The sequence below is a fragment of the Scyliorhinus canicula genome, chromosome 12 (genome assembly GCF_902713615.1).
Source record: "Scyliorhinus canicula chromosome 12, sScyCan1.1, whole genome shotgun sequence".
Classification (NCBI taxonomy): domain Eukaryota; kingdom Metazoa; phylum Chordata; class Chondrichthyes; order Carcharhiniformes; family Scyliorhinidae; genus Scyliorhinus; species Scyliorhinus canicula.
This window is the reverse complement of record NC_052157.1, coordinates 44,399,290-44,426,912: the sequence shown is the minus strand read 5'-3', so window position 1 is coordinate 44,426,912 and position 27,623 is coordinate 44,399,290. Positions and strand designations below refer to the sequence as shown.

At 47.9% G+C, this 27,623-nt stretch overlaps 1 protein-coding gene across 2 annotated transcripts in view; it reads left to right on the top strand.

Moving 5' to 3' along the window:
• saxo2 (stabilizer of axonemal microtubules 2) overlaps positions 1-27,623 on the top strand; it is a 127,436-nt gene that overhangs the window by 66,451 nt on the left and 33,362 nt on the right. For both annotated transcript variants that reach the window (XM_038814264.1, XM_038814265.1), the window contains exon 2: positions 18,139-18,318. In XM_038814264.1, the coding sequence (XP_038670192.1) occupies positions 18,139-18,318 (180 nt within the window). The remainder of the gene's footprint in view (positions 1-18,138; positions 18,319-27,623) is intronic.

The window sequence follows — 27,623 nt, the reverse complement described above, 5'->3', positions numbered from 1 at the left end:
CGGCATCTGTTCGGGTACACCGAGGGAGAACTCCGAATGTCCAATTCACCTAACAAGCACGTCTTTCGGGACTTGTGGGAGGAAACCGGAGCAACCGGAGGAAACACGCAGTCACTGGGAGAACGTTCAGACTCTGCACAGAAGTGACCCCTGCTGGGAATTGAACTTAGGACCCAGGCACTGCGAAGCAACAGTGCTGTCGTGCCGCCCATGTCAGGAGCCCCTGGACCCCAGACCCCTGCCGGGAACATTAGGGGACCGCACTCTGGTTCCCTAGCCTAATTCACACACTCACCTTCTGGCTGCAGGGGAATCCCCAGTACTGAAGACCAGCTCTTGGGTGTTTGATTATTGGCTACTGCTTCTGTGGTGCTGACACCTCCAGGGTCCAGGCAAATTGTCCAGGCCTCACAGTTTGATTGAAATGCTAGGCTCACACTCATCTGAGACATGACACGTGTACCCACAAGAATGCACTTGAGAATATTTTGTTTATTAGCAGTCAAAAATATCTTCATACAAAAGGATAAATATAAACACCTGAACAGTCCAAATATCATAGTAACCCTGAATCGACAAGAAAAATGCTTCATGCCATACACATAGGCCCCTGTTTACTACAAATTATCAGTACAGCACAAAGCCACAATAGCGTACTTACACAAAGAAAACAAATACTCATTAAACAGGAAACAATTAACAGCCCAAAGAAGGTACCAGCATTCTAATCAACCCGCCACTCCCTTTCCCTCCCACAGCTCCCATAGAATTTATCATAGATTTACAGTGCAGAAGTAGGCCATTCGGCCCATCGAATCTGCACCGGCTCTTGGAAAGAGCATCCTACTTAAGCCCACACCTCCACCCTATCCCATAACCCAACAAAGTTGGCGCCCGAGCCAACTCACACTCTCTCCCCTCCCCGCACCTCCCAGCCACCTCACTGGTGGAAGAGTGAGTAAACGCCCCTTTCAGGACTCCCGCCACAGACAAATGGGGCAGTGGCTAACAATCACATGGCTTCCAGACATCAAACAGTAAACAGCCAACAATGCAAAAACTCTCGCCCACCCCTCCCCTCACAGCCGTAGATCTGTAACAGTGGAAAGCTGCCTAGAGGTGAGCATAACAATATGCAGGAAAAGTCACACCAACACAGAGCATAGCAGAAGAGAGAGAGGGAATACCCCCTCCCCCTCTCCAGCACTCCAGACAGTGGTTCAGGTATTCCAAGCCACACAGAGAGGCCACAGCAGACAGGCAGACAGCATCTAGGCATTAAATAGTAATAGTACAATAGCAAGTATATAATTTTGAAGCTTAAAATATAATCAGGCAACAGTACAAAAAAGAAAAAAAGCCATCTGCACAGCTTCCAAACTGGAAACAATAAACAGTTACCAGAACAATAAAGCCACCAACAATCTTCAAAGGCATGTCTTCACGACCTTCAAGTTGTTCAGTGGAATCGAACCACCATCCTTCCCTCCTGTAGTATCGGCATCTGGTCGCTTGACTCCACACAGTCCTTGCTACAGGCCACAGAATTAAAGAGGCAGTAGTAAGCAACCACCTCCAACTTCCAGACATTGAACATTAAACAGTCAGCAGTACAATAAAGCACAAGGAAGTTGCTCAGTTGAATCAGGCCGCCTTTGTCTGCACTGGCTGTAATTGCATCTCACTCTCCATTTCCTCACTCCAGGCAACAGAAGAAAAAGAGATGGCAGCAAGCAGACACGCAGCTTTCAAGTAGCAGTAACAGCATTCGGGTCACTCCGCCTCTCACTCCCCCTCTGGCAACTTTGAGCAGCAGACTCTGAAAGCAGGAGCAATCATTGTCTTAAAGCCAGACTAAAATTATACACAGCAGAAGAGTTGAAATAGCATCCTTCCCTTTCTTCAAACTGGTAAGAGGCCTGCTTACATCTTCCCTTGCCTCATTGCAGGCCACAGAAGCAGAAGAGGCAGCAGCAAACAAAAACTCGGCCTTCAGGCATTTTTGCAATCAGGAAGGAGCACACAGAAAACAGAACCTGAGAATATTTTGTTCATTAATGGTCAACAGTAACAAAGATTGGAAAATCAACTATGTAACATTCCACATATATCGCACTAATCATTAAACAACAAGGAAACGCACCATTCCATATTGGGTCCAATACAAAGATATATCAGTTCAATTTCAGAAAAATCGCCAAACACCCCATGCAGGTTCCTCATCAAAAACAGAGGATAAGCCTGAGAATATGTTATCATGTCCAGAAATTTGTCATGGAAATTATCTATCCATTAATGTGTTACTTGTTCCACGTATCAGTGCTATTCACGTCCAGGAGCCACATCTGTGCAGGCCCACCCGCACAGCCCAATCTCACTGGAACTAAATTCTAGCATCCACATACTCCATTGGCTCTCGAGGTGCAGTTGAACATCCTTGACATCCAGCATTTTTAACCTGCGGTGACGTGCCAGTTACTGGCAGCACTCAGCACTCACCAGCAACAAAAGCATCAGCACTCTGCAAAAGCATTTCTTCAATGGCATTATCAGATGTCCCATTTGGATCAATGTTGAGCACCAGGTCCCGCAGCACCTACTTGCTTCAAACTGGATTGTCTTCTGGACTCCTATGTCCCCCTGAGCCCAGTGTTCCAGGACCCACATATCTCAGAAAAAATTGTCCTTCTTTCCAGCTACAGAAAAGGAAGGAAACAGGAACAGCAACCTCCAGGCATTTGCAGCTACCAGCAGGAGCAAGCAGCAACCCATCCTGCAGCTGTGAAGTGCCCACATAAATAACAATGCCAATTTCGTATTAGTAATAGCCTTTAGCTGTGCAGCCAGAGTGTTCTTCAGCATATAACCGCAGACAGGGCTCAGTCCTGGAATTGTTTGGTGGGACAGACAGGCTGCAGCTGTAGTTGCCCTGTTATGGGTATACATAATTTGGGGGAAGGCCTGTAGGACCCACAGGTGCTGAGCCCCTGACACACACACCCTCAGCCCAGGGATGACCTCCTACCAATGGTACCCTATGTCCTCCCCAACTAGTTCCCACTCCAGGATTTCCTCCCCCAAGCATAGAAGCAGCTGTCCAGTGTCCCTGGGCTGCATGCCCAAAAACTAAAATGACTACTCACCTCAGCTTCCCTCAGCAGCCATTGCACTATGTTCTCGTTTTTAAAAAGCAGTGCTAACAAGCGCGCACGTGACCTCTCGCTGGCCAGCCGATTAGATGCCGGGAGGCCATTAAATAGGGTGCTCATCTCGTTAGATACGGCATGGTAGCACAGTGGATAGCACAGTTGCTTCAGAGCTCCAGGGTCCTAGGTTCGATTCCCGCTTGGGTCACTGTCTGTGCAGAGTCTGCATGTTCTCCCCGTATCTGCATGGGTTTCCTCTGGGCACTCCTATTTCCTCCCACAAGTCCCGAAAGACGTGCTATTAGGTGAATTGTACATTCTGAATTCTTTTTGTGTACCTGAACAGATGCCGAAATGTGGCGTCTAAGGACCTTTCACAGTAAACTTCATTTCAGTGTTAATGTAAACCTACTTGTGACAATAAAGATTATTAAATTGTCCTCAATTGGTGTCTCACCATGTCCAAGCGGGATCCGGAACCCACCAGCGGGAGCAAGCAGGTTAGATCGCAAACTGATCAGCATCCGGCACGGATCCTGATTTCAGACTCTTCTGCAATCTAACCGGCATGCACGGATCCGTGCCAGGCACAGTGCGACTGTTAAATCATGCCCAAATTTATATGGGGATGGTGGGAGGTGTTGGGTAGCGCACCACCCATAGGCCTATTGAGATCTTAAACGACCAATTAATGGCCATGTGAGGGCTTCATCCCACAATTACCGATATTTTATCCACGGTAGGGGGAGGACCACGCCAAGCAGGAAGATCCTTACGTTTTTAGCTGCTAAAGCAGGTATTGGGAAAGTGGGGGTCATGCTTCCCCAATGGCCATCTTCCGCTTTAACCCTCCCCCATCTGGCCTCAGGAACCTATTCCCCCCTCCCCCTTCCACAACCCTGAACCCTCACCAACTCGTTGAGGCTCCTGATCTGGAATTTACCTGGGATCCTCAGCTTGATGGGATAGCCTGTAATCCCAGCAGTGGCTACCACTCCCACTGGGGCTGGTGGAACTGCTGGCCTTTGGATCTGTTAGCTAATCGTAAAACCAAACTGTTTACTCCTAGCACTTTTGTTGTTTGAAAGCTGTTTCAACTTACAACACTATTATCAGCTATTTAGACAAATATTGCAATTAAAGTAGTGAATTAATCAAACCATTTTTACAGGAATTTAAGTGTTAGCAAAATATCAATCAATACATCAATTCCGCAATGGAGTGGGCTAATCTCACTGCTATTACAGAGCTTATGGTTTGTTATACTGTCATGTGAGAGTAAATTTACGAAATTGATGTTTTTTTTAGAGAATAACTGTAGTGGGTGTACCTTTAAGAAATGGGTGTTTATTACTGCAACGATGTCAGAGTGTCGGTGGAGCTGGGCTGTCTGTCAGCTTTTACTTTTGCTTTGGGCTCGCAGCTACAGGGCGTGTTTAGTTTTGTTTTAGTTTTGGAGACGCTGCAGTCACAGCAAGATGTGTATGAATCTCTGCAAGCTTATGAATGTCAATTTGGTGATTTCAATGTGGTAACTGTTCTCAGTAGTGAAGTTAAACCTGATGTATTTCGTTACAAAGGGTTCTTTTTGTCTTATGGATGTTGAAAGGAAAGTTTAAGGATTACTTAGTGTTGTATTCTTTGGGGGTTGTATTTGAATTGATGGTTGCTAAGATGTTAAAAGGAAAGTTTAAGGATTACTTAGTGTTGTATTCTTTGGGGGTTGTATTTGAATTGATGGTTGCTAAGATGTTCACTGTATGTTTTAAAAAGGTTAACTGAGTTCATAGAATAAACATTGTTTTGCTTAAAAAAATACTTTTAGATTTCTGCTGCACCACACCTGTAGAGTGGGCCGTGTGCTCCCCATAACCACAATCTATTAAACGTTGTGGGTCAGGTGAACTCCGTGATGCACTTTGAGGTTCTCTAAACCCTGGCTCATAACAATACTGATGCGGACATGTTCTCTTGTTGCCTGTTTATTGTGAAGAGCCTGAAGGGACAAAGAAAAATCTGTCTCGATTGAAAATAAATTTTATAACCAACCAAGAGGGCCCATAGAAGGTCATCACACAAAAGACAACACTGCCTCCAGATGCACTGTGCTTGGAACTTTGTGCAGGTGGAGGAATATCAGTTTCAATTATGTCACGCTGAAAAATATTCCGTTATTGAACGTTAGGGCCGATGGAGCATGGTGGCTTGTAGATGTTCTTACCTTAGTTTCTCTATTGGAATTCTGTAGTACTGCTTCTACTTTTAAACAGTTTTATAGTTTTGTGCTTTTGCAGAGTTTTGGTTGAGCTCTGGTTTATGGGGTGTGAAAGATGGGACACTATCTGGGGGAGAATTGGAATAGTCAGGTCTCGAGTCACAGAAAGATGGATGAGGATTTCGGCAACAGATGCATGGTATAAGGGAGGTGGTGTGAGTGATAATGGAGATGATTATGGTGTCAGAAGTTCAGCTCAGGACTTCCGGTGGCTGCAATGACGTAGGAAGCCGCACATTTGGGAGCTCCCGTTTTAAACGGACCTTTCGGCTCTTTTTAGAGCCCAAAACGGAAATTTTTCGACATCTCCTGGTGGTGGAAGGTGTGCTGAACAACTCTCCCCGCAGTCCATGACTCAAACTCGGAGTGAAAAGGGGGAAAAAGCGGCAGCAGCTCCCCAGAAAAAACGGGGGAAGGAATCCAAGATGGCAGCCGGAGGAGCTCCAGAGGAGTGGAGGCTGTGGGCCCAGGAGCAACAAGCTGCTCTCCTGCGCTGCTTCACAGACTTCAAGGCTGAGGTACTGAGCTCTCTGCAGGAAACAAACAGAAGGCTGTCGGAGATTCAGACCACCCAGGCTGCTGCCATCATGGAGTTGCAGACGCAGGCCACTGAACGAGAGGAGGAGGCCGTGGTCTTCGTGAGTAAGGTGGAGGGGCACGAGGCACTCCAGAGGAAGTGGCAGGAATGCTTCGAGGAGCTTGATCACCGCATGAGGCGGAAAAACCTGCGGATCTTGGGCCTTGCGGAGGGGCTGGAGGGGTCGGACCTGACAACCTACGTGGCTATAATGCTGAACTCGCTAGTGGGGGCCGGGTCTTTCCATCTGCCCTTGGAGCTGGAGGGAGCGCACAGGGTGCTGGCCAGGAGGCCTAAGGAAAATGAACCCCCGCGTGCGGTGCTGGTGAGGTTCCACCGGTTCAGTGATCGGGAGTGTGTGCTGCGCTAGGCCAAGAAGGTGAAGAGCAGCAAGTGGGAAAATGGGGTAGTATGGATCTACCAGGACTGGAGTGCGGAGGTGGCTAAGCGGCGGTCCGGATTTAATCGGACGAAAGAGGTGCTTTACAGGCAAAAGATAAAGTTCGGAATGTTACAGCCCGCGCGCCTGTGGGTAACTTATTCGGACCGGCATTATTATTTCGATTCCCCGGAGGAGGCGTGGGCCTTCGTGCGGACGGAGAAACTGGACTTGAACTAGGGGTTGGGGGTTGCGGGGTCGGTTGTAATATTTTAGTGCTGGATTCTGCTGTTGCTGTGTTCTCTTTTCTTTTTGTACTTTTGCAATTTTGATATGGTTATTTACGGGGGTATTGTTCTGCTATGTTTGTTTTTGCTGGGGGCATTGTTTGAGTTGTGTATCTTGCGGGGAGGGTTGGGGGGGTTTGTTGTATTCTATGTCGGGTTGGGGGTATGGCGTGCGGCTGGTATTTGGGAGCTGCGTCAGAAGGGTGTGGTGGGGCAGTGTGAAAGCGCGGGCTTTCCTCTGGTTTCCCGCGCTGCGGGGCTGGGGGCGGAGACGGTGACGGGGGGAGGCGGGGCCTTAACTGGTTCTTCCCCGCACTGGAGCGGTGCCTGGAGGAGGGATAGATTGGGGGATGATCCCACTTTGGGAGGGGTCGGGTTATTGGCAGGGGTTTCCGGGGTCAGCAGAAGTTAGCTGACCCACGGAAGTACAATGGAGGACGGTTCGCGGCTGGGAGGGTTCCTAGCCTGGGGGGGAAGGGAGGGGGGGAAAGGGGAATACCGGGTTGCTGCTGGTAGGGTCAAGAAGGAGCTGGTGGGGACTGGGGGGACGGAGGTGAGGTGTCGCTGTGGGGACTGGGTCGGGCAGGGATGCTGGCCTGGGGCGGGCAGTCGACGGGCTATGGCTAGTCGACGGGGGAGGGGGGCGGGACGCCCTCTGATCCGGTTGGTCACCTGGAATGCGAGAGGGTTGAATGGGCCGGTGAAGCGGTCGAGGGTACTGGCTCATCTGAAGGGGCTAAAGGCAGATGTGGCAATGCTTCAGGAGACCCACCTGAAGGTGGCGGACCAGGTCCGCCTGAGGAAGGGATGGGCGGGGCAGGTTTCCACTCTGGGTTGGATGTGAAGAACCGGGGAGTGGCGATTATGGTGGGGAAAAATGTGTTGTTTGAGGCATCGGAGGTGGTGGCGGATAAGGGGGGTAGGTATGTTATGGTTAGGGGCAGGCTACAAGGAGAGAAGGTGGTACTGGCAAGTGTGTATGCCCCAAATTGGGACGATGCGGGCTTTATGAGGCGTATGTTGGGACAGGTCCCGGATCTGGAGGCGGGAGGTCTGATCATGGGGGGGGACTTTAATACGGTATTAGATCCTTCACTGGATCGGTCCAGCTCTAGGACGGGTAGGAGGCCGGCGGCGGCCAAGGTACTGAGGGGGTTCATGGACCAGATGGGTGGGGTGGATCCATGGAGGTTTGTGAGGCCGAGGGCACGCGAGTACTCTTTCTTCTCCCACGTACATAGGGTCTACTCTCGGATAGATTTCTTTGTGGTGAGTCGGGGACTGATTCCGAGAATGGAGGAGGCCGAGTATTCAGCCATTGCAATCTCCGACCACGCTCCGCATTGGATAGAATTGGAGATGGGGGAGTTGCGGGACCAGCGCCCGTTGTGGCGGTTGGATGTGGGGTTGTTGGCGGAGGAGGAGGTGTGTAGGAGGATCCGGGCAATTATTGAGGGGTACCTCGAGGTGAATGATACGGGGGAGGTTCAGGTGGGGATGGTTTGGGAAGCCCTGAAGGCAGTGATTCGTGGGGAGCTGATATCCATCCGGGCACACAGGGAGAGGAGCGAGAAGAGTGAGAGGGATAGACTGGTGGGAAAGATGCTGGAGGTGGGCAGGAGGTATGCAGAGGCACCAGAGGAGGGACTGTTGGGGGAGAGGCGCAGCCTGCAGGCTAAATTTGATTTGCTGACCACTAGAAAGGCGGAGGCACAGTGGAGGAAGGCACAAGGGGCAGTGTACGAACATGGTGAAAAGGCGAGTAGGATGCTGGCTCATCAGCTCCGCAAGCGGGATGCGGCTAAGGAAATTGCTGGAGTGAGAGATAAGAGTGGGAATGTGGTGCGGAAGGGCGTAGAGGTGAATGAGGTCTTCAAGGACTTTTACGGGGAACTGTACCGGTTGGAGCCAACGGGGGAGAGGAGGGGAATGGAGAGGTTCCTTGACGGGCTTTCTTTCCCGAAGGTGCAGGAGGAGAAGGTGGAGGGGTTGGGTGCGCCGATTGAGCTGGAGGAGCTAGTTAAGGGGATCGGGCAGATGCAGTCAGGGAAGGCACCGGGGCCGGATGGGTTCCTGGTGGAATTTTATAAAAAGTTTGTGGACCTAGTGGGCCCCTTGCTGGTGCGGACACTCAACGAAGCGTGGGAAGGGGGGACTTTGCCCCCGACGATGTCGCGGGCGCTGATCTTATTAATTTTAAAGAGGGACAAGGACCCCCAGCAGTGTGGTTCATACAGGCCCATATCTCTCCTCAACGTGGATGCTAAGGTGCTGGCAAAAATCCTGGCCACCAGGATAGAGGACTGTGTGCCAGGGGTTGTGCACGAGGACCAGACAGGTTTCATGAAGGGAAAGCAGCTGAACACGAATGTGTGGAGATTGTTGAATGTCATCATGATGCCGGCGATTGAGGGGGAGGCAGAGATAGTGGTGGCGCTGGATGCGGAGAAGGCCTTCGATAGAGTGGAGTGGGGGTACCTATGGGAGGTGTTGGGGAGGTTTGGATTTGGTGAACGGTTCATTAGATGGGTAAGGCTGCTATATGATGCCCCGATGGCGTGCGTGGCCACGAATAGGAGGAGGTCGGAGTACTTCCGGCTTTACCGAGGGACCAGGCAGGGTTGCCCCCTGTCCCCCTTGTTGTTTGCACTGGCAGTCGAGCCGCTGGCGATGGCTTTGAGGGATTCAGAGAGGTGGAGAGGCTTGGTGCGAGGTGGAGAGGAACATAGGGTGTCGTTGTATGCCGATGACCTGTTACTGTATGTGGCGGACCCGGTGGGAGGGATGCCGGGGGTGATGGAGTTGCTAGCTGAGTTCGGGACCTTTTCAGGTTATAAATTAAATTTAGGCAAGAGTGAGGTGTTTGTTGTGCACCCTGGAGACCAGGAGGAAGGAATTGGTAGGCTCCCACTTAGGCGGGCAGGGGAGAGCTTTAGGGACCTGGGGGTGCAGGTGGCCAGGGACTGGGGGACTCTTCACAAGCATAATTTCACCAGACTTGTAGATCAGATGGAGGAGGAGTTCAAGAGGTGGGACATGCTGCCATTATCGTTGGCAGGGAGGGTACAGTCCGTCAAAATGACGGTGTTCCGAGGTTCTTGTTCCTCTTTCAGTGCCTGCCCATCTTTATCCCCAGGACCTTCTTTAGGAGAGTGACTAGCAGTATTTTGAGCTTTGTGTGGGCGCATGGGACTCCGAGAGTGAAGAGGGTGTTCCTGGAGCGAGGGAGGGATAGAGGCGGGCTGGCACTGCCCAACCTTCTGGGGTACTATTGGGCGGCCAATGTGTCAATGGTGCGTAAATGGGTGATGGAGGGGGGAGGGGCAGCGTGGAAAAGAATGGAGATGGTGTCATGTAGAGGTACGAGCCTGGGTGCCATGGTAACGGCGCCGTTGCCGCTCTCCCCTAAGAGGTTTACCACGAGCCCGGTGGTGGCGGCGACCCTAAGAATCTGGGGACAGTGGAGACGGCATAGGGGGGAAACAGGGGGCTCGATGGAGGCTCCACTGGGTGGCAACCATCGGTTCATCCCGGGGAACAAGGATGGGGGATTTAGGGGGTGGCAAAGGGCGGGCATCAGCAAATTGAGGGACCTGTTTATTGGCGGGAGGTTTGCGGGCCTGGGAGAAGATAAATTTGGCCTTCCCCAAGGGAACATGTTCAGATACTTGCAGGTAAAGGCGTTTGCTAGGCGACAGGTAGAGGGATTCCCTTTGCTGCCCTCGCAGGGGACGATGGACAGAGTGCTTTCGGGGGTGTGGGTCGGAGAGGGGAAGGTGTCTGACATCTATAAGGTAATGCAGGAGGTGGAGGAGTCGTCAGTGGAGGAGCTGAAGGCTAAATGGGAGGAGGAACTCGGAGAGCAGATAGAGGACGGGACTTGGGCGGATGCCTTGGAGAGAGTCAACTCTTCCTCCTCATGTGCGAGGCTTAGTCTCATCCAATTTAAGGTGCTGCACCGGGCCCACATGTCTGGGACTAGGATGAGTAGGTTCTTTGGGGGTGAGGATAGGTGCACCAGATGTTCGGGGAGTCCAGCGAACCACGGCCATATGTTCTGGGCATGCCCAGCACTTGAAGAATTCTGGAAGGGGGTAGCGGGGACGGTGTCGAGGGTGGTTGGATCCAGGGTCAAACCAGGGTGGGGACTCGCGATTTTTGGAGTTGCGGTAGAGCCGGGAGTGCAGGAGGCGAAAGAGGCCGGTGTCCTGGCCTTTGCGTCCCTAGTAGCCCGTCGAAGGATTCTGCTACAGTGGAAGGATGCAAGGCCCCCAAGTGTGGAGACCTGGATCAGTGACATGGCGGGATTTATAAAACTGGAAAGGGTCAAATTTGCCCTGAGAGGATCAATACAAGGGTTCTATAAACGATGGCAGCCTTTTCTGGACTTCCTGGCTCAAAGATAGGTATCTTGGTCAATAGCAGCAGCAACCGGGGAGGGGGGGGGGGGGGTGTGTTCCTTATTGTAGTGTCTATTCTGTAACTTTATATTGTGTTAATTTGCGTTATTGTTAAAATGCTGTGTTCATGGAGGTGGGGCGAATGTTTATGATTCTTAATATTATTGTTATTTTTGGTATTTTACTATGGTGCGTTATTGTTGTATACATTCAAAATTTTTCAATAAAAATTATTTCAAAAAAAAAGTTCAGCTCAGGGTCAAATAGACCCTGAGGTTGTCAAACATCTACTTCAGTATCACAACTGACCAGGGAAGGGGATGGAATCGATGTGTAGGCAATGGAATTTAATGGGCTGAAGGCAATGTTCTGCCCAATATTTAGTTGGAGGAAATCTGCTCAACCCGTACTGAATGTCAGGCAATTAAGCAGACTTAACCTGGAGGCATTGAAGGGGATAAGAAGAGGTGTTGGAGCTTGATACCATCAGCATCGCACAAAATCTGGCATTGAGTTTTTGGATGATGTCAGTCAAGAGAGCACCAGGATATATTTTAGGATGACAGGGATAACAGTGTTGGAACAGGAAGAGAAGCCATAGCTGGTGATCCTCTGACTATGGCTGAATTGATAAGAATGGGAACAGGTAGTCACACTCAGCTGGACAACTGATCATTCTATGTGAGCATGGGAAAATTCAGAGGGTATTGTGAATATTCTGTTTCTCTCTCAACAGATGGTTCCAGTCTTCCTGAGTATTTCCAGCACTTTCTGTTCTTATTTCAGATTTCCAGCATCCTCAGTATATTGCGATTATTTTAGAGTAAAATTTGAAATGCCCATGAGAAAGACAAACAGCCATTAAACATTCACTTGGAAAAACATTGCCCCTCTTACCTTCTCATAATACTGTCAATCAATCACAGGCATCAAGATACACATAGTGGGAACCATTTCATTTTTCTTAATCTTGTCCAAATAAACACACAGGCATTGAAAAAACTTTTCAAAGGAATATCTGGATTATAACAAGGTCAGAACAATGGCAACCATACAAAGATAAAACTCCCATTTGCAACTGAGTGAACAGATCCCTGCTGAACTGAAGCCATTTGCCATTCTTGCAGCTCAGCCAGGCATTCATAATGAGATCATCTGACAAATGTACCGATAAAAGCAGGTTGAACAGATAACCACACTTCTGCTTTTCCAAATGGTCTTATTATGACTGCTTGGTTGAGCAGCTCATACAACTGAACAGCCTGCTAGTCCATTTCAGAGCACAGTAAGTGTCAAGCACAAAACATGGACCAGCCATGGGTAGGATGTGTGTGTCAGCCTCCCTTTACTTCGTCACACAGTCAATCTCTGGCCCACTGCTTGCTTACGCAAGGCAGCTGCCGGATGGCCCCACCAATCCTTGGCCTGACCTACAGGACGTCTCGCTGTGGGAACTCCCACAGAGGCGCAGCCATTTCACAATCGGTAATTCAGGACCAGGCCTCAGAATGGTTCAGACTTCGCAGCAGTATTAACCAGCAGTCACTCAGAATGTTGTGCCTCTAGTTAAAATTGACCCAGGATGTTTGTTCAAAGAGACCATAAGACATTATTATTTAAATGTTGTAAATTATACTTTAAGCTCTCTTTAAACAGGCCAATGTGGCTATTTTTTAAAGATAAATTAATTAGAATGTTTTCCCACAATTGCTGACTAATTTATACTCATTCAGAGAACTGGTCCAGACATGTTGAACACAAGGTTTCCTTTTACACTGTAAAAATTCTGTGACTCTGTAAATGTAGTTTGATTTGCTGGCTAATTGGATCCTATGTTTCTCTCCCTTGACACCTCTTCTTCCTCCATTTAAAATCATTAATATCTTTCACAAAACGTTTTGTCTTAGAACATAGAACAGTACAGGACAGAACAGGCCCTTCGGCCCTCAATGTTGTGCCGAGCCATGATCACCCTACTCAACCCACGTATCCACCCTATACCCGTAACCCAACAACCCCCCCTTAACCTTACTTTTATTAGGACACTACGGGCAATTTAGCATGGCCAATCCACCTAACCCGCACATCTTTGGACTGTGGGAGGAAACCGGAGCACCCGGAGGAAACCCACGCACACAGGGGGAGGACGTGCAGACTCCACACAGACAGTGACCCAGCCGGGAATCGAACCTGGAGCTGTGAAGCATTTATGCTAACCACCATGCTACCCTGCTGCCCCAATTCTCCTTTCTTGACTCAGCATTTGGTTCTGATTGCTTATTATTTAAATGTTGCAGGATATTTTTGCATTTAAAGTGCTAAATATAAGGAATTTGTCATTATGGTTGTCAATAACAAAAATTCCAGTATCGACCATCCTGTAAATGAGGTAATTGTACAATGAATTTATCACAAATGCAAAGATTATTATTATTGCAATGACTAAATAAATGGAAGCTACTGCTTTATATATTTTAACCAATATTACATTTGTTCTATTATATAAAAACACCTATTATAAGCCCAAATAATTTCAGGACTCAGAAAAACATAAATAAAGCTGAAGTCATGATTGGCAAGAAACCGCAAGAGCATTTAATTTCAACTGATATGACAACACATGCAAGTGCAAACTTAATCTATTTCTGTCTTGTGTTATGATTAATTACTGTACATGGTTTTCAGTTCACTTGCTGCCAAATACTCTTTGTCAGCTCAATTATACTCAACAGTTTGGAAATATGTTTCCATGGGTACTGTGGTTATTTAATTTAACATTGAATTTGTAATGCAATTCAACTATTTTGCTAATCTGCTATAATTATTCATGGTATCCCCATCAAGTCTAAGAAATTGATTTTCAAATTTAACATGTTTTTCCAAAGGACTGGATAGCACAGTGGGTTAGACGACTGTCTAGGTTAGAATCAAGCCCAGACAGAAATTTCCCTTCCTTTGCTGGTTCTGTTGGTAATAAGGTTACTACAGTCCTCCAAATCTGGGGCAGGATTCTCCAACCCACCGCCCTCTACCGAAGTCTCCGGCACCAGAGATTTGGCGGGGGCGGGAATCGCGCCATGCCTGTCGGCGCCTCCCCCCCCCCCCCCCCCCCCGGCGATTCTCCGGCCCGCGATAGACCGAAGTCCCGCTGCTGTCATGCCGGTCCCGCTGGCGGGAATCAAACCACCTACCTTACCGGCGGGACCAGGTGGCGCGAGCGGGCTCTGGGGTCCTGGGGGGAGGGGGGGGCACGGGGCGATCTGGCCCCGGGGGGGGTGCTCCCACAGTAGCCTGGCCGTGATCGGGGCCCACCAATCGGCGGGCGGGCCTGTGCCGTGGGGGCACTCTTTTTTCCTTCCGCGTTCGCCATAGCCTTCGCGTTGGCGGACGCGGAAGTGACCCCCTCTCCTGCGCATGCGTGGGGATGACGTCAGCAGCCGCCGACACTCCGGCGCATGCGCGGACTTCCACCGGCCGGCGAAGTCCCTTTGGCCCCGGCTGGCGTGGCGCCAAAGGACTTTCCCGCCGGCCGGCGGGGCGCCAACCACTCCAGCGTGGGCCTAGCCCCTCAAGGTTAGGACTTGGCCCCTAAAGGTGCAGAGAAATCCGCACCTTTGAGGCGGTCCAACGCCGGAGTGGTTCACGCCACTCCATCCCGCCGGGACCTCCAGCCCCGCCCTGACCTCTTTTACTTTCCTTAGTTCCACCATTTGTTGTGCTTTCAGTTGCCTAAGTTCTAAGTTCTGGAATTCCCTCACTAAACGTCACTGACCAACTCTCTTATGTGGCTCGGTGTCAAACTCCTGTGAAATGTCCATGGACAGTTTATTACATCAAAAGCAAAATATAAAACCAAGTTATTGGAAAGAGTAAAATTCCAATGTGCTGTACTTTGGCACATATTACATTTCCTTTTTGCTACTTACATTTCCAGCATTCACTAAGGAAAGGTGTATTGAAATTTTTATTCCCAAGTAAAATGAGTTTGGGCCATCTAAAGTCAATAGCAAAACTGCCCAAACACAATGTGAAATATGGTTTGAAAATGGAAGATGTCAGGACATATCCACTAACAGTAGCAGCACAATTGAATATAGTCAGGAGGGAGATGCCCTGGAAGTCCTCAACATTGTCTCTGCACCCCATTAAGTCTCATGACATCAGGTCAAATATGAGATGAGCAAGGAAACCTCCTGCTGATTACACATACTGCATATACCTCTTCAACTGATGAATCAGTATTCCTCAAGTTGAACATCACTAGGAGAAGAACCAAGGGTGTCAAGGGAACAGAATGTACTCTGGGTGGGGTAAACTTCAAAATTCTTCACCAGGAGTGACTTGCCAGCAACAATACTGACCTGCTGATTACACATACTGCATATACCTCTTCAACTGATGAATCAGTATTCCTCAAGTTGAACATCACTAGGAGAAGGACCGAGGGTGTCAAGGGAACAGAATGTACTCTGGGTGGGGAAAACTTCAAAATTCTTCACCAGGAGTGACTTGCCAGCAACAATACTGACAAAACTGGCACTGTCCTGGAATGCTTATCTGACTGTGTCTACATAATAATAATCTTTATTGTCACAAGTAGGCTTACATTAATACTGCAATAAAGTTACAGTGGTAGCCACATTCCAGTGCCTGTTTGGGTACACAGAGGGAGAATTTAGAATGTCCAACAAGCACATCTTTCTGGACTTGTGGGAAGAAACCCACGCAGACACAGGGAGAACTCACAGACTCCGCACAGACAGTGACCCAAGCTGGGAATCGAACCTGGGACCCTGGTGCTGTGAAGCAATAGTGCTACCCACTGTGCTACAGTGCTGCCCTGAGAGGTAAACAAGAAAAAAAAACTACAAGCAGTCCCACAACCAATTAATTTGATTAAAACTCTGTGGTCCTGCCATATCAAAATGAATGGAACGATGTACAGGAAGGAGCTCCACACATATCCCAATCCCCAATGATGGGGGACCCCAGCACATTGGTGCAAATGATAAGGTTAAAACATGTGAAACCATCTTCAGCCAGAAGTAAAGAATGAATAATCCATCTTGGTTACCCCGTGAATTCCCATCATCACAGATGCCAGCCTTCAGCCAATTCAGTTCACTCATGTGTTATCAAGAGACAGCTGGAGACACTGGATATTGCAAATGCAGTTACAACATTGGCAATGTGGAAAATTTCCCTGGAATGACCTGTCCTGAAAAAGAAATACAAATCCAAACCGATCAATTACCACACCATCAGCAACCTCTTGATCATCAGCAAAGCGATAGAGGGTGTCAAGTGACAATTACACAGCAATAACTGATGCTCATTTTGGGTTCCACCAAGGCTGCTCAGCTCCTGAACTAATTGCATCCTTGGTCTAAACACAGACAAAGAGCTGAATGGAAGAGGGGAAGTGAGAGTGACTCCCCTTGAAATTAAAGCAGCATTTGACCAAATGTGGCATCAGGATACCCCAGCGAAATTGAAGTGAAATGGAATCAAAGGTAACTCTTCACTGCTTGGAATCATACTAGAAGAAAGGAAGATTGATATGGTTACTGAAGGCCAATCATCTCAATTCTAGGACGTCGGCAGCACAGTAGCACAGTGGTTAGCATAGTTGCTTCACAGCTCCAGGTTCCCAGGTTCGATTCCCGGCTTGGGCCATTGTCTGTGCGGAGTCTGCACGTTCTCCCCGTGTCTACATGGGTTTCCTCCGGGTGCTTCGGTTTCCTCCCAAGTCCAAAGTTGTACAGGTTAGGTGGATTGGCCCTGCTAAATTACCCCTTAGTGTCCAAAAAGCATAAGTGGGGTTACTGGGTTACGGGGATAGGGTGGTGGTGTGGGCTTGGGTAGGGTGCTCTTTCCAAGGGCCGGTGCAGACTAGATGGGCCAAATGGCTTCCTGTAAATTCTATGATTCTATAAAAAAAATTCTATGACATCCCCATAGTACCATTTTCAATTCCTCATATGCTGCCGCAGAGCATTTCATATGCAGCAAGACCTGGACAACTTAGGCTCATAAGTGGCAATTAACAATTGTGCCGCTCAAGTGCCAGGCAATGACCTTCAACAACAACAGAGAATCTAACATCTGCCCAACACATTCAATGGCATTACCATTGTTAAATACCATCATCATCGACGTCCTGGGGATTACTATTGACCAGAAACTGAACTTGACCAGCCATATAGTTACTGTGGCTATAAAAGCAGGTCAGTATATATATTATATACAAGCTGCACTGCAGCAACCCACCAGTGCTCCTTTGATTGCACCTTCCAAACCAGTGACCTCTAACACCTAGAAGAACAAAGGCAGCAGACACTTGGGAATACTGCTACCTACAATTTACCCTCCATTCTGATTGGGAACTATATTGCTGTCCCTACACTTCCTTGACCGAAATCCTGGAACTTCCTTCCTAATAGCACCTGCACCAGACTAATTGCAGCGATCCAAGAAGGCAGTTCACCACCACCTTCTCAAGGACAATTGGGGATGGGCAACAATCCTGGCCTTAGCATACCAACATCCCATAAAAGAATTAAAACAATCTTTCTGATGCATTAGCAAATGTGATTACAATATTTTATTTATCAGTTCAAAATGAGGCATAATACTATTTACAAAATGATCTGATACAGCAAAATCTGTGGGAAACCTACACTGTTAAATCCAACCCAATATTGATCCTTTACTTATTTTACCATTTCCATTCACTTCCTAATATTTACAAATTGTGAAGATTATATTGCAGCATTGCTTTGCCATTCAATTTAATGATATGAGCATAGAACACATACTTTTATGAACATTTAACACATTTCTCAATGCTCTTAAAAGAAGCCTTGCCCCATTCATTTAAATTGGGTCATTCTTCTGTTAAGTGAGGATCAACAAATTCCACAAAATAAGCAATTTCTAGGTTGCACTCTGGACCACTATGTGACGTATTGAAAATCATTTAAGCACACTGAAGGCATTTGGTTTACTTTTGCTGCTGCTTGTGATAAAAAACATCTGTTAAAAAGTTAATCTTATTTCCTTTTCATTTAACAGGCGGCATCACTGTCCACATATGTCAACAGGATTCTTTGACAAGACTCTGCAGCCTTGTCTGCTGACTGAATACCATGATAAATACCCTTCCTATGGAGATATCAAACCCCGGGAAAACTATAGACCAAAACCTGAAAGTCTGTCTCAACGTGGCAAAATGGATGGAACCTCAACATTTAGGTAAATGTCTGAAGACAAATGTGTATGAAATGGGACAAGACAATTCTTTAATCAATTGTATTAAATGCACAAATTATATTGATCCTGTTGATCTATACAACTATAATTGTAGCCCTTCATGCTTTTCACTAGCGTTGTGATATTCACTCACAATCAATATTATTGAGCCTTTTTTAATATAAGACAAAATATTTCCCTAAAGATTAGCATTTTCTGGGCACTGCTTAAGCATAACTTCAGGAAATGTTTTGGGCATTCATGTAATCCACAACACCTTTTTGTTGTTTTGTCTGTCCAAATGTATTGCTTCTCACAAATTTGAATTTAGATGGGTGCAAAATTAACTTCCACAAGATTTTTTGTAAATTTTAATCAAAACACTTATTTTTCTCAGTTTAATACTATTGGTAATATGAATTAATTTGTAACAGGTGAAAAGCATCTACAGTGGAAGCAGACATCACCCATGTTTAATGCTTCTCTGAACATTTATACCCTCTCAAAATGGATAGGTAAACATTGGCAAAATCTATAAGAGGCACATTTTGCTAAAACCTAATTAAAAATCATTAATGATAAACTTGTGTAGCATTCTGTAATTATGCAGTCAACTCAAAGGATATATTTTATGTTTAATTCGGTGATGGGTTCAGGAATTATGAAAAGGTGGAATTCTTTGCTCTAATTTTAAATTTGCAATGCCTTCAAATGTGCTCCCCTATAGTGTGGTTTTCCAGCGGGTCCAGAAGGTCTTGGGGTACAACACCAAACGCACTTCTTCTGAGGTTAGGGTTGTCATTGTGACCCTATAAGAAATCCCCCCCCCCCACCCCCCCCCCCCCCCCCCACCCCCCCCCCCCCCCCCCCCCCCCCCCCAACACACACACACCACTATTTCTGTGTGCTGTGCTAATTTTGGAAGCCCTAAATTAAATCTTGTGACCACTGCAGGATGCCTGGTGAGGAATCAGGAACATTTTGACAGGTAAGTAATTCATTGTTAGATTCTGTACTGTAACATAGATGTGTTTTAACAGCTGTGGTTCATTAGAGGGCTGTGACATTACATTGACTAGCATTGGGGTGGCATGGTAGCACAGTGGTTAGCACAGTTGTTTCACAGCTCCAGGGCCCCAGGTTCAATTCCCAGCTTGGGTCACTGTATGTGCGGAGTCTGCATGTTCGCCCTGTGTCTGCGTGGGTTTCCTCCAGCTGCTCCGGTTTCCTCCCACAGTCCAAAGATGTGCAGGTTAGGTGGATTGGCCATGCTAAATTGCCCTTAGTGGCCAAAAAAGGTTAGGTTGGCTTATGGGAATAGGGGAGGTGTGGTAGGGTGATCTTTCCAAGGGCCGGTGCAGACTCGATGGGCCGAATGGTCTCCTTCTGCACTGTAAATTCTGTTATTATTTATGTTTTGATATGCTCCCACAATTGTAGAAAACACTGGTAGGAGTCTCTGGTACAATAATCTGAAGTGACTTGTGTTGTAGATGCAGGTAAAGACTCCATAAGAGGCCAGAATGACAAGGTACAACCCACATTATTCACAATAATCACTCCTCTCCACTCCCCGCAGGGTCTCCTTCCCTGAACTGCTTCCAGGTCGAGGTTTATATTCTGTGCGGAGCACCTCAATATGGGAGGAAGCTTCAACCCAGTAGCCCAGAATCTGAAGTGTAGGAGTGGAAGTGGATGTTATACAAACTCCCCTGTGAGGGGTTGTAACAACCTAAATGCCGAGAGATAGACCATAAGATATAGGAGCAGAATTAGGCCACTCGGCCCATCAAGTCTGCTCTGCCATTCAATCATGGCTGATATTTTTCTCACCCCCATTCTCCTGCCTTCTCCCCACAACCCCTTATTAATCAAGAACCTATCTATCTCTGTCTTAAAGACACTCGGTGATTTGGCCTCCACAGCCTTCAGTGACAAAGTGTTCCACAGATTCACCACTCTCTGGCTGAAGAAATCCTCCTCATCTCTGTTTTAAAGGATCGTCCCTTTAGTCTGAGATTGTGTGCTCTGTTTTTTTCCGACAAATGGAAACATCCTCTCCAAGTCCTCTCTATCCAGGCCTCGCAGTATCCTGTATATTTCAATAAGATCCCCCCTCATCATTCGAAACTCCAACGAGTACAGACCCAGAGTCCTTGACCGTTCATCATACGACAAGTTCTTCATTCCAGGGATCATTCTTGTGAACTTCCTCTGGACCCTTTCCTAGGCCACCACATCCTTTCTTAGAAATGGGACCCAAAACTGCTCACAATACTCAAAATGGAGTCTGCCCAGAGCCTTATACTGCCTCAGATGTACACCCCTGGCATTGTATTCAAGCCCTCTCGACATGAATGCTAACATTGCAATTTGCGTTCCAAACTGCCAACTGAACCTGCACGTTAACCTTAAGAGAATCTTGAACAAGGACTTTGTGCTTCTGATTTCCTAAGCATTTACCCATTTGGATTGGATTGGATTTAGAAAATAGTCTGTGCCTCCATTTCTCCTTCCAAAGTGAATAACTTCACAGTTTTCCACATGTATTCCATCTGCCACTTCTTTGTCCACTCTCCTAGCATATCCAAGTCTTTCTGCAGCCCGCCTGCTCCCTCAATATTACCTGTCCCTCTACAGATATTTGTATCATCTGCAAACTTAGCAACAGTGCCTCAGTTCCTTCTTCCAGATCGCTAATGTATATTGATAAAAGTTGTGGTCCCAGCACAGACCCCTGAGGCACACCACTAGGCACTGGCTGCCACCATGAAAAAAATCCTCTTTATCCCTACTCGCTGCCTTCTGCCAGTCAGCCAATCCTCCATCCATGCCAAGATCTTACCCTTAACACCATGGACTTTTAGTCTCCTGTGCAGAAACTCGTGAAAGGCCTTCTGGAAATCTAAATAAATCATGTGCACTGGTTTTCCTTTATCTAACTTCCTTGTTACTTCCTCAAAGAACTCTAACAGATTTGTCAGACATGACCTCCCCTTGATGAAGCCGTGCTTACTCAGTCCTATTTTATCATGCACTTCCAAGTACTCCGCGATGTCATCTTTAATAATGGGCTCTAAAATCTTCCCAATGACAGAAGTCAGGGTATTATTTCCTATTATTTCCCGTCTTCTGCCTCCCTTCCTTCTTAAATAGCAGTGTTATATCAGCCACTTTCCAGTCATCTGGGACCCTTCCTGCCTCCAGTAATTCCTGAAAGATCACCACCATTTCCTCCACAATCTCCTCAGCTACCTCTTTTAGAACTCTGGGATGTGGTCCATCCGGTCCAGGTGATTTATCCACATTCAGACCTTTCAGATTTCCCAGAACCTTCTCCTTAATGATGGTCACTGCACTCCCCTCTGCCCCCTGATTCTCCTGGAGCTCTGGCATCCCACTGGTGGGATGGGATACTTTACATCCGTCATGAAGACTGATGTAAAGTAACCATTCAGTTCCTCTGCCATTTCTTTGTTTCCTATTAGTTGAGAGTAGTGAGGTCATGAGTAAGGTTTCAATGCTACCGGCAGCACGGTAGCATTGTGGAAAGCACAATTGCTTCACAGCTCCAGGGTCCCAAGTTCGATTTCGACTTGGGTCACTGTCTGTGTGGAGTCTGCACATCCTCCCCGTGACTGCATGGGTTTCCTCCGGGTACTCCGGTTTCCTCCCACAGTCCAAAGATGTGCAGGTTGGGTGGATTGGCCATGAAAAATTGTCCAAAATTCTATGATTAACCTAGGACAAAAGTTCGGCGCAACATCGTGGGCCGAAGGGCCTGTTCTGTGCTGTATTTCTCTATCTATCTATCTATCAAGGTTGCAGGAGTGTACCGGCAGGCAGGAAGGTGGTTTAAAGTGTGTCTACTTCAACTCCAGGAGCATCCGGATTAAGGTGGGTGAACTTGCAGCATGGGTTGGTACCTGGGACTTCGATGTTGTGGCCATTTCGGACACATGGCTAGAGCAGGGACAGGAATGGTTGTTACAGGTTCCGCGGTTTAGATATTTCAGTAAGATCAGAGAAGGTGGTAAAGAGGGGGAGGGGTGGCATTGTTAGTCAAGGACAGTATTACGGTGGCAGAAAGGACGTTTGATGAGAACTCGTCTACTGAGGTAGTATGGGCTGAGGTTAGAATCAGGAAAGGAGAGGTCACCCTGTTGGAAGTTTGCTATAGTCCTCCGAAAAGTTTCAGAGATGTAGAGGAAAGGGTTGCAAAGATGATCCTGGATAGGAGCAAAAGTAACAGGGTAGTTGTTATGGGGGACTTTAACTTTCCAAATATTGACTGAAACGCTATAGATTGAGTACTTTAGATGGGTCCGTTTTTGTCCAACGTGTGCAGGAGGGTTTCCTGACACAGTATGTAGATAGGCTAGCAAGAGGCAAGGCCACATTGGATTTGGTACTGGTTAATGAACCAGGATAGGTGCTAGATTTGGAGGTAGGTGAGCACTTTGGTGATAGTGACCACAATTCAGTTACGTTTACTTTAACGATGGAAAGGGATAGGTATATACCGCAGGGCAAGAATTGTAGCTGGGGGAAAGGCAATTATGATGCAATGAGGCAAGACTTAGGAAACATAGGATGGGGAAGGAAACTGCAGCGGATGGGCACAATTGAAATGTGCAGCTCATTCAAGGAACAGCTACTGCGTCTCCTTGATAAGTATTTACCTGTCAGGCAGGGAGGAAGTGGTCGAGTGAGGGAACCGTGGTTTACTAAAGTAGTTGAATCACTTGTCAAGAGAAAGAAGGAGGCTTATGTAAAGATGAGACGTGAAGGTTCAGTTAGGGCACTCAAGAGTTACAAGTTAGCTAGGAAGGACCTAAAAAGAGAGCTAAGAAGAGCCAGGAGGAGACATGAGAAGTCTTTGGCAGGTAGGATCAAGGATAACCCTAAAGTTTTCTATGGGTATGTCAGGAATAAAAGAATGACTAGGGTAAGAGGGCCAGTCAAGGATAGTAGTGGGACGTTGTGCGTGGAGTCCGAGGAGATAGGAGAGGTGCTAAATGAATATTTTTTGTCAGTATTCAAGCAGGAAAAAGACAATGTTGTCGAGGAGAATACTGAGATACAGGCTACTAGACTAGAAGGGCTTGAGGTTCATAAGAAGGAGGTGTTAGCAATTCAGGAAACTGTGAAAACAGATAAGTCCCCTGGGCCGGATGGGATTTATCCTAGGATTCTCTGGGAAGCTAGGGAGGAGATTGCTGAGACTTTGGCTTTGATGATTATGTCATCATTGTCTACAGGAATAGTGCCAGAAGACTGGAGGATAGCAAATATTGTCCCCTTGTTCAAGAAGGGGAGTAGAGACAACCCCGGTAACTGTAGACCAGTGAGCCTTACTTCTGTTTTTGGCAAAGTCTTGGAAAGGTTTATAAGAGATAGGGGGCGCGATTCTCCGCTCCCCACACCAGGTGGAAGAATCGCGGGAGGGCTCCCCGACTAATTTCACGACTCCCTGACGCCCCCCCGCGATTCTCGCACCCCCGCACGGAAGAATCGCCACTCGCCGTTTTTCACGGTGACCGCCGATTCTCCGGCCCGAATGGGCCGAACGGCCTGCCGTTCATGACCGTTTCACGACAGCGGCAACCACACCTGGTCGCTGCCGTCGTGAAATCGCCGTGAGATGCCCGTTTTGGGGCTTGTAGGGAGCCTGATGGGGAATGAGCACCACGACTGTGCTCGGAAGGGGACAGGCTCGCGATCGGTGCCCACCGATCGTCGGGCCGGCGTCTCAATCGGACGCACTATTTCCCCTCCGCCGCACCGCAAGATCAAGCCGCCACATCTTGCGGGTGGCTGAGGGGAAAGACGGCCACCACGCATGTGCGGATTTGAGCTGTCCGCCGTCGTGACTTCAGCTGTGCATGCGCGGGTTGGAGCCGGCCAACCTGCGCATGCGCGGCTGACATCACATAGGCGCCGCCGTCACGTCATTCTCGGCGCGCCGCCTTGACGCAAGCATCAAGACCCGGCGGCCGAGAATAACGGAGCGCCGCTCCTAGCCCCCCGGGTGGTGGTGAATTCGGTGAGAGGAGCGGCCTCCGAGGCTGCCGTGAAACTCAGCCGAGTTCACGACGGCCTTCACGATTTTTCCCAGGAGCAGAGAATCGCGCCCAGGATTTATAATCATCTAGAAAGGAATAATGTTTTTAGGGATAGTCAACACAGTTTTGTGAAGGATAGGTCGTGCCTCACAAACTTTATTAAGTTCTTTGAGAAGGTGACCAAACAGGTGGATGAGGGTAAAGTAGTTTATGTGGTGTATATGGATTTCAGTAAAGCGTTTGATAAGGTTCCCCACGGTAGGCTATTGCAGAAAATACGGAGGCATGGGATTCAGGGTGATTTAGCAGTTTGGATCAGAAATTGGCTTGCTGTAAGAAGACAAAGGGTGGTGGTTGATGGGAAATGTTTAGCCTGGAGTTCAGTTACTAGTGGTGTACCACAAGGATCTTTTTTGGGGCCATTGCTGTTTGTCATTTATATAAATGACCTGGAGGAGGGCATAGAAGGATGGGTGAGTAAATTTGCAGATGACACTAAAGTCGGTGGAGTTGTGGACAGTGCGAAAGGATGTTGCAGGTTACAGAGGGACATAGATAAGCTGCAGAGCTGGGCTGCGAGGTGGCAAATGGAGTTTAATGCAGAAAACTGTGAGGTGATTCATTTTGGAAGGAGTAACAGGAAGACAGAGTACTGGGCTAATGGTAAGATTCTTGGTAGTGTGGATGAGCAGAGAGATCTCGGTGTCCATGTATATAGATCCCTGAAAGTTGTCACCCAGGTTGATAGGGTTGTTAAGAAGGCATACGGTGTGTTAGCTTTTATTGGTAAAGGGATTGAGTTTCGGAGCCATGAGGTCATGTTGCAGCTGTACAAAACTCTGGTGCGGCCGCATTTGGAGTATTGCATGCAGTTCTGGTCGCCACATTATAGGAAGGTTGTGGAAGCATTGGAAAAGGTGCAGAGGAGATTTACCAGGATGTTGCCTGGTATGGAGGGAAGATCTTATGAGGAAAGGCTGAGGGACTTAAGGCTGTTTTTGTTAGAGAGAAGAAGGTTAAGAGGTGACTTAATTGAGCCATACAAGATGATCAGAGGATTAGATAGGGTGGACAGTGAGAGCCTTTTTCCTCAGATGGTGATGGCTAGCACGAGGGGGCATAGCTTTAAACTGAGGGGAGATTGATATAGGACAGATGTCAGAGGTAGGTTCCCTACTCAGTGAGTAGTAACGGCATGGAATAACCTGCCTGCAACAGTAGTGGACTCGCTAACATTAAAGGCATTTAAATGGTCATTGGATAAACACATGGATGATAAGGGAATAGTGTAGATGGGCTTTAGAGTGGTTTCACAGGTCGGCGCAACATCGAGGGCCGAAGGGCCTGTACTGCGCTGTAATATTCTATGTTCTATTATTACTTCTCCAGCCACATTTTCCAGTGGTCCAACGTCTATTTTTGCATCTCCCTTACCTTTTATATATTGAAAAAACTCTTCCTATCTTCCTTTATATTACTAGCTAGCTTGCATTCATATTTCATCTTCTCCCCCCTTATTGTTGTTTTAGTTTTCCTCTGCTTGCTTTTAAAGGCTTCCCAATCCTCTGGCTTCCCACTAATCCTCGCCACTTTGTATGTTTTTTCTTTTGCTTTTATGATGTCCTTGACTTCCCTCGTCAGCTATGGATGCCTTGTCCTCCCCTTGGCATGTTTCCTCCTCCTTGGGATGAATTTCTGTTGTGCCTCCCGAATAATCCCCAAAAACTCCTTCTAATCTTTAAAAACAAAATCTTCAGCTGCTTTCATTTAGAGAAAAAAAAACAACCACCTGTTCCTGGACTGCTTTGATAGGACATCCAGTGTACCTTAAAACAGGCCATCTTTTTCCTCAGATTATATGGATTCGATTGTTTACGTTCTAATTGTTTGTTAGTACGGCCAAACCTATTATCTTTTATTAAAAATAATTTTTATTCAAATTTTTCAACAACAAATTTTCTCCCAACAAGAAAATAAACAAGGTATAGAAATAAACAGAAAGAAGGACCCCCCCCCCCCCCCAATACAAAGCAATAAATTAATAATACAAAAAAAAGAAGAAAGTAGCAAACAAACAGTCGCAAAAACAAGCCCCCTTAACTGACCCCTAACCCTCCCCGGGTTGCTGCTGAGATTGACCACCCTCTAACCCTCCACCAGAAAATCGAGAAAGGGCTGCCACCGCTGGAAGAACCCTTATACCAACCCCCTCAGGGCAAACTTGACCTTCTCCAGCCTGATGAACCCAGCCATGTCGTTAATCCAGGCCTCCGGGCTCGGTTGGCATCGCGTCCCTCCACTGCAACAGAATCCTACGCCGGGCTACTAGGACGCAAAGGCCAGGGTACTGGCCTCTCTCGCCTCCTGCACTCCCGGCTCCAATGCTACCCCAAAGATCGCGAGCCCCCAGCCTGGTTCCACCCTGGAACTGACCACCTTGGACAAGGTCCCCGCCACCCCATTCCAAAACCCCTCCAACGCCGGACACGCCCAGAACATATGCGTGTGGTTTGCAGGGCCTCCCGAACACCTCCCACACCTGTCCTCTCCCCCAAAGAGCCGGCTCATCCTGGCCCCAGTCATGTGCGCCCTATGCAGCACCTTCAGCTGAATTAAGCTGAGCCGTGCGCAAGAAGAGGACGAGTTCACCTTCCCCAGGGCGTCCGCCCATGTCCCCTCATCGATCTTCTCCCCTAGTTCCTCCTCCCACTTCGCTTTCAGCTCTTCCACCGAGTCCTCCGAGTCCTCCTGCATCACCTGATAAATTGCCGAGATCCTACCGTCACCGACCCACGTCCCCGAGAGCACTCTATCCTGCATCCCCCTGGGCGGCAGTACATAGAACATAGAACAGTACAGCACAGAACAGGCCCTTCGGCCCTCAATGCTGTGCCGAGCCATGATCACCCTACTCAAACCCACGTATCCACCCTATACCCATAACCCAACAACCCCTCCCCTTAACCTTACTTTTATTAGGACACTATGGGCAATTTAGCATGGCCAATTCTCCTAACCCGCACATCTTTGGACTGTGGGAGGAAACCGGAGCACCCGGAGGAAACCCACGCACACAGAGGGAGGACGTGCAGACTCCACACAGACAGTGACCCAGCCGGGAATCGAACCTGGGACCCTGGAGCTGTGAAGCATTTATGCTAACCACCATGCTACCCTGCTGCCCCGAATAGTGGGAACTCCGCCACCTGCAGCTTAACAAACGCCCTAATCTGCATATACCTG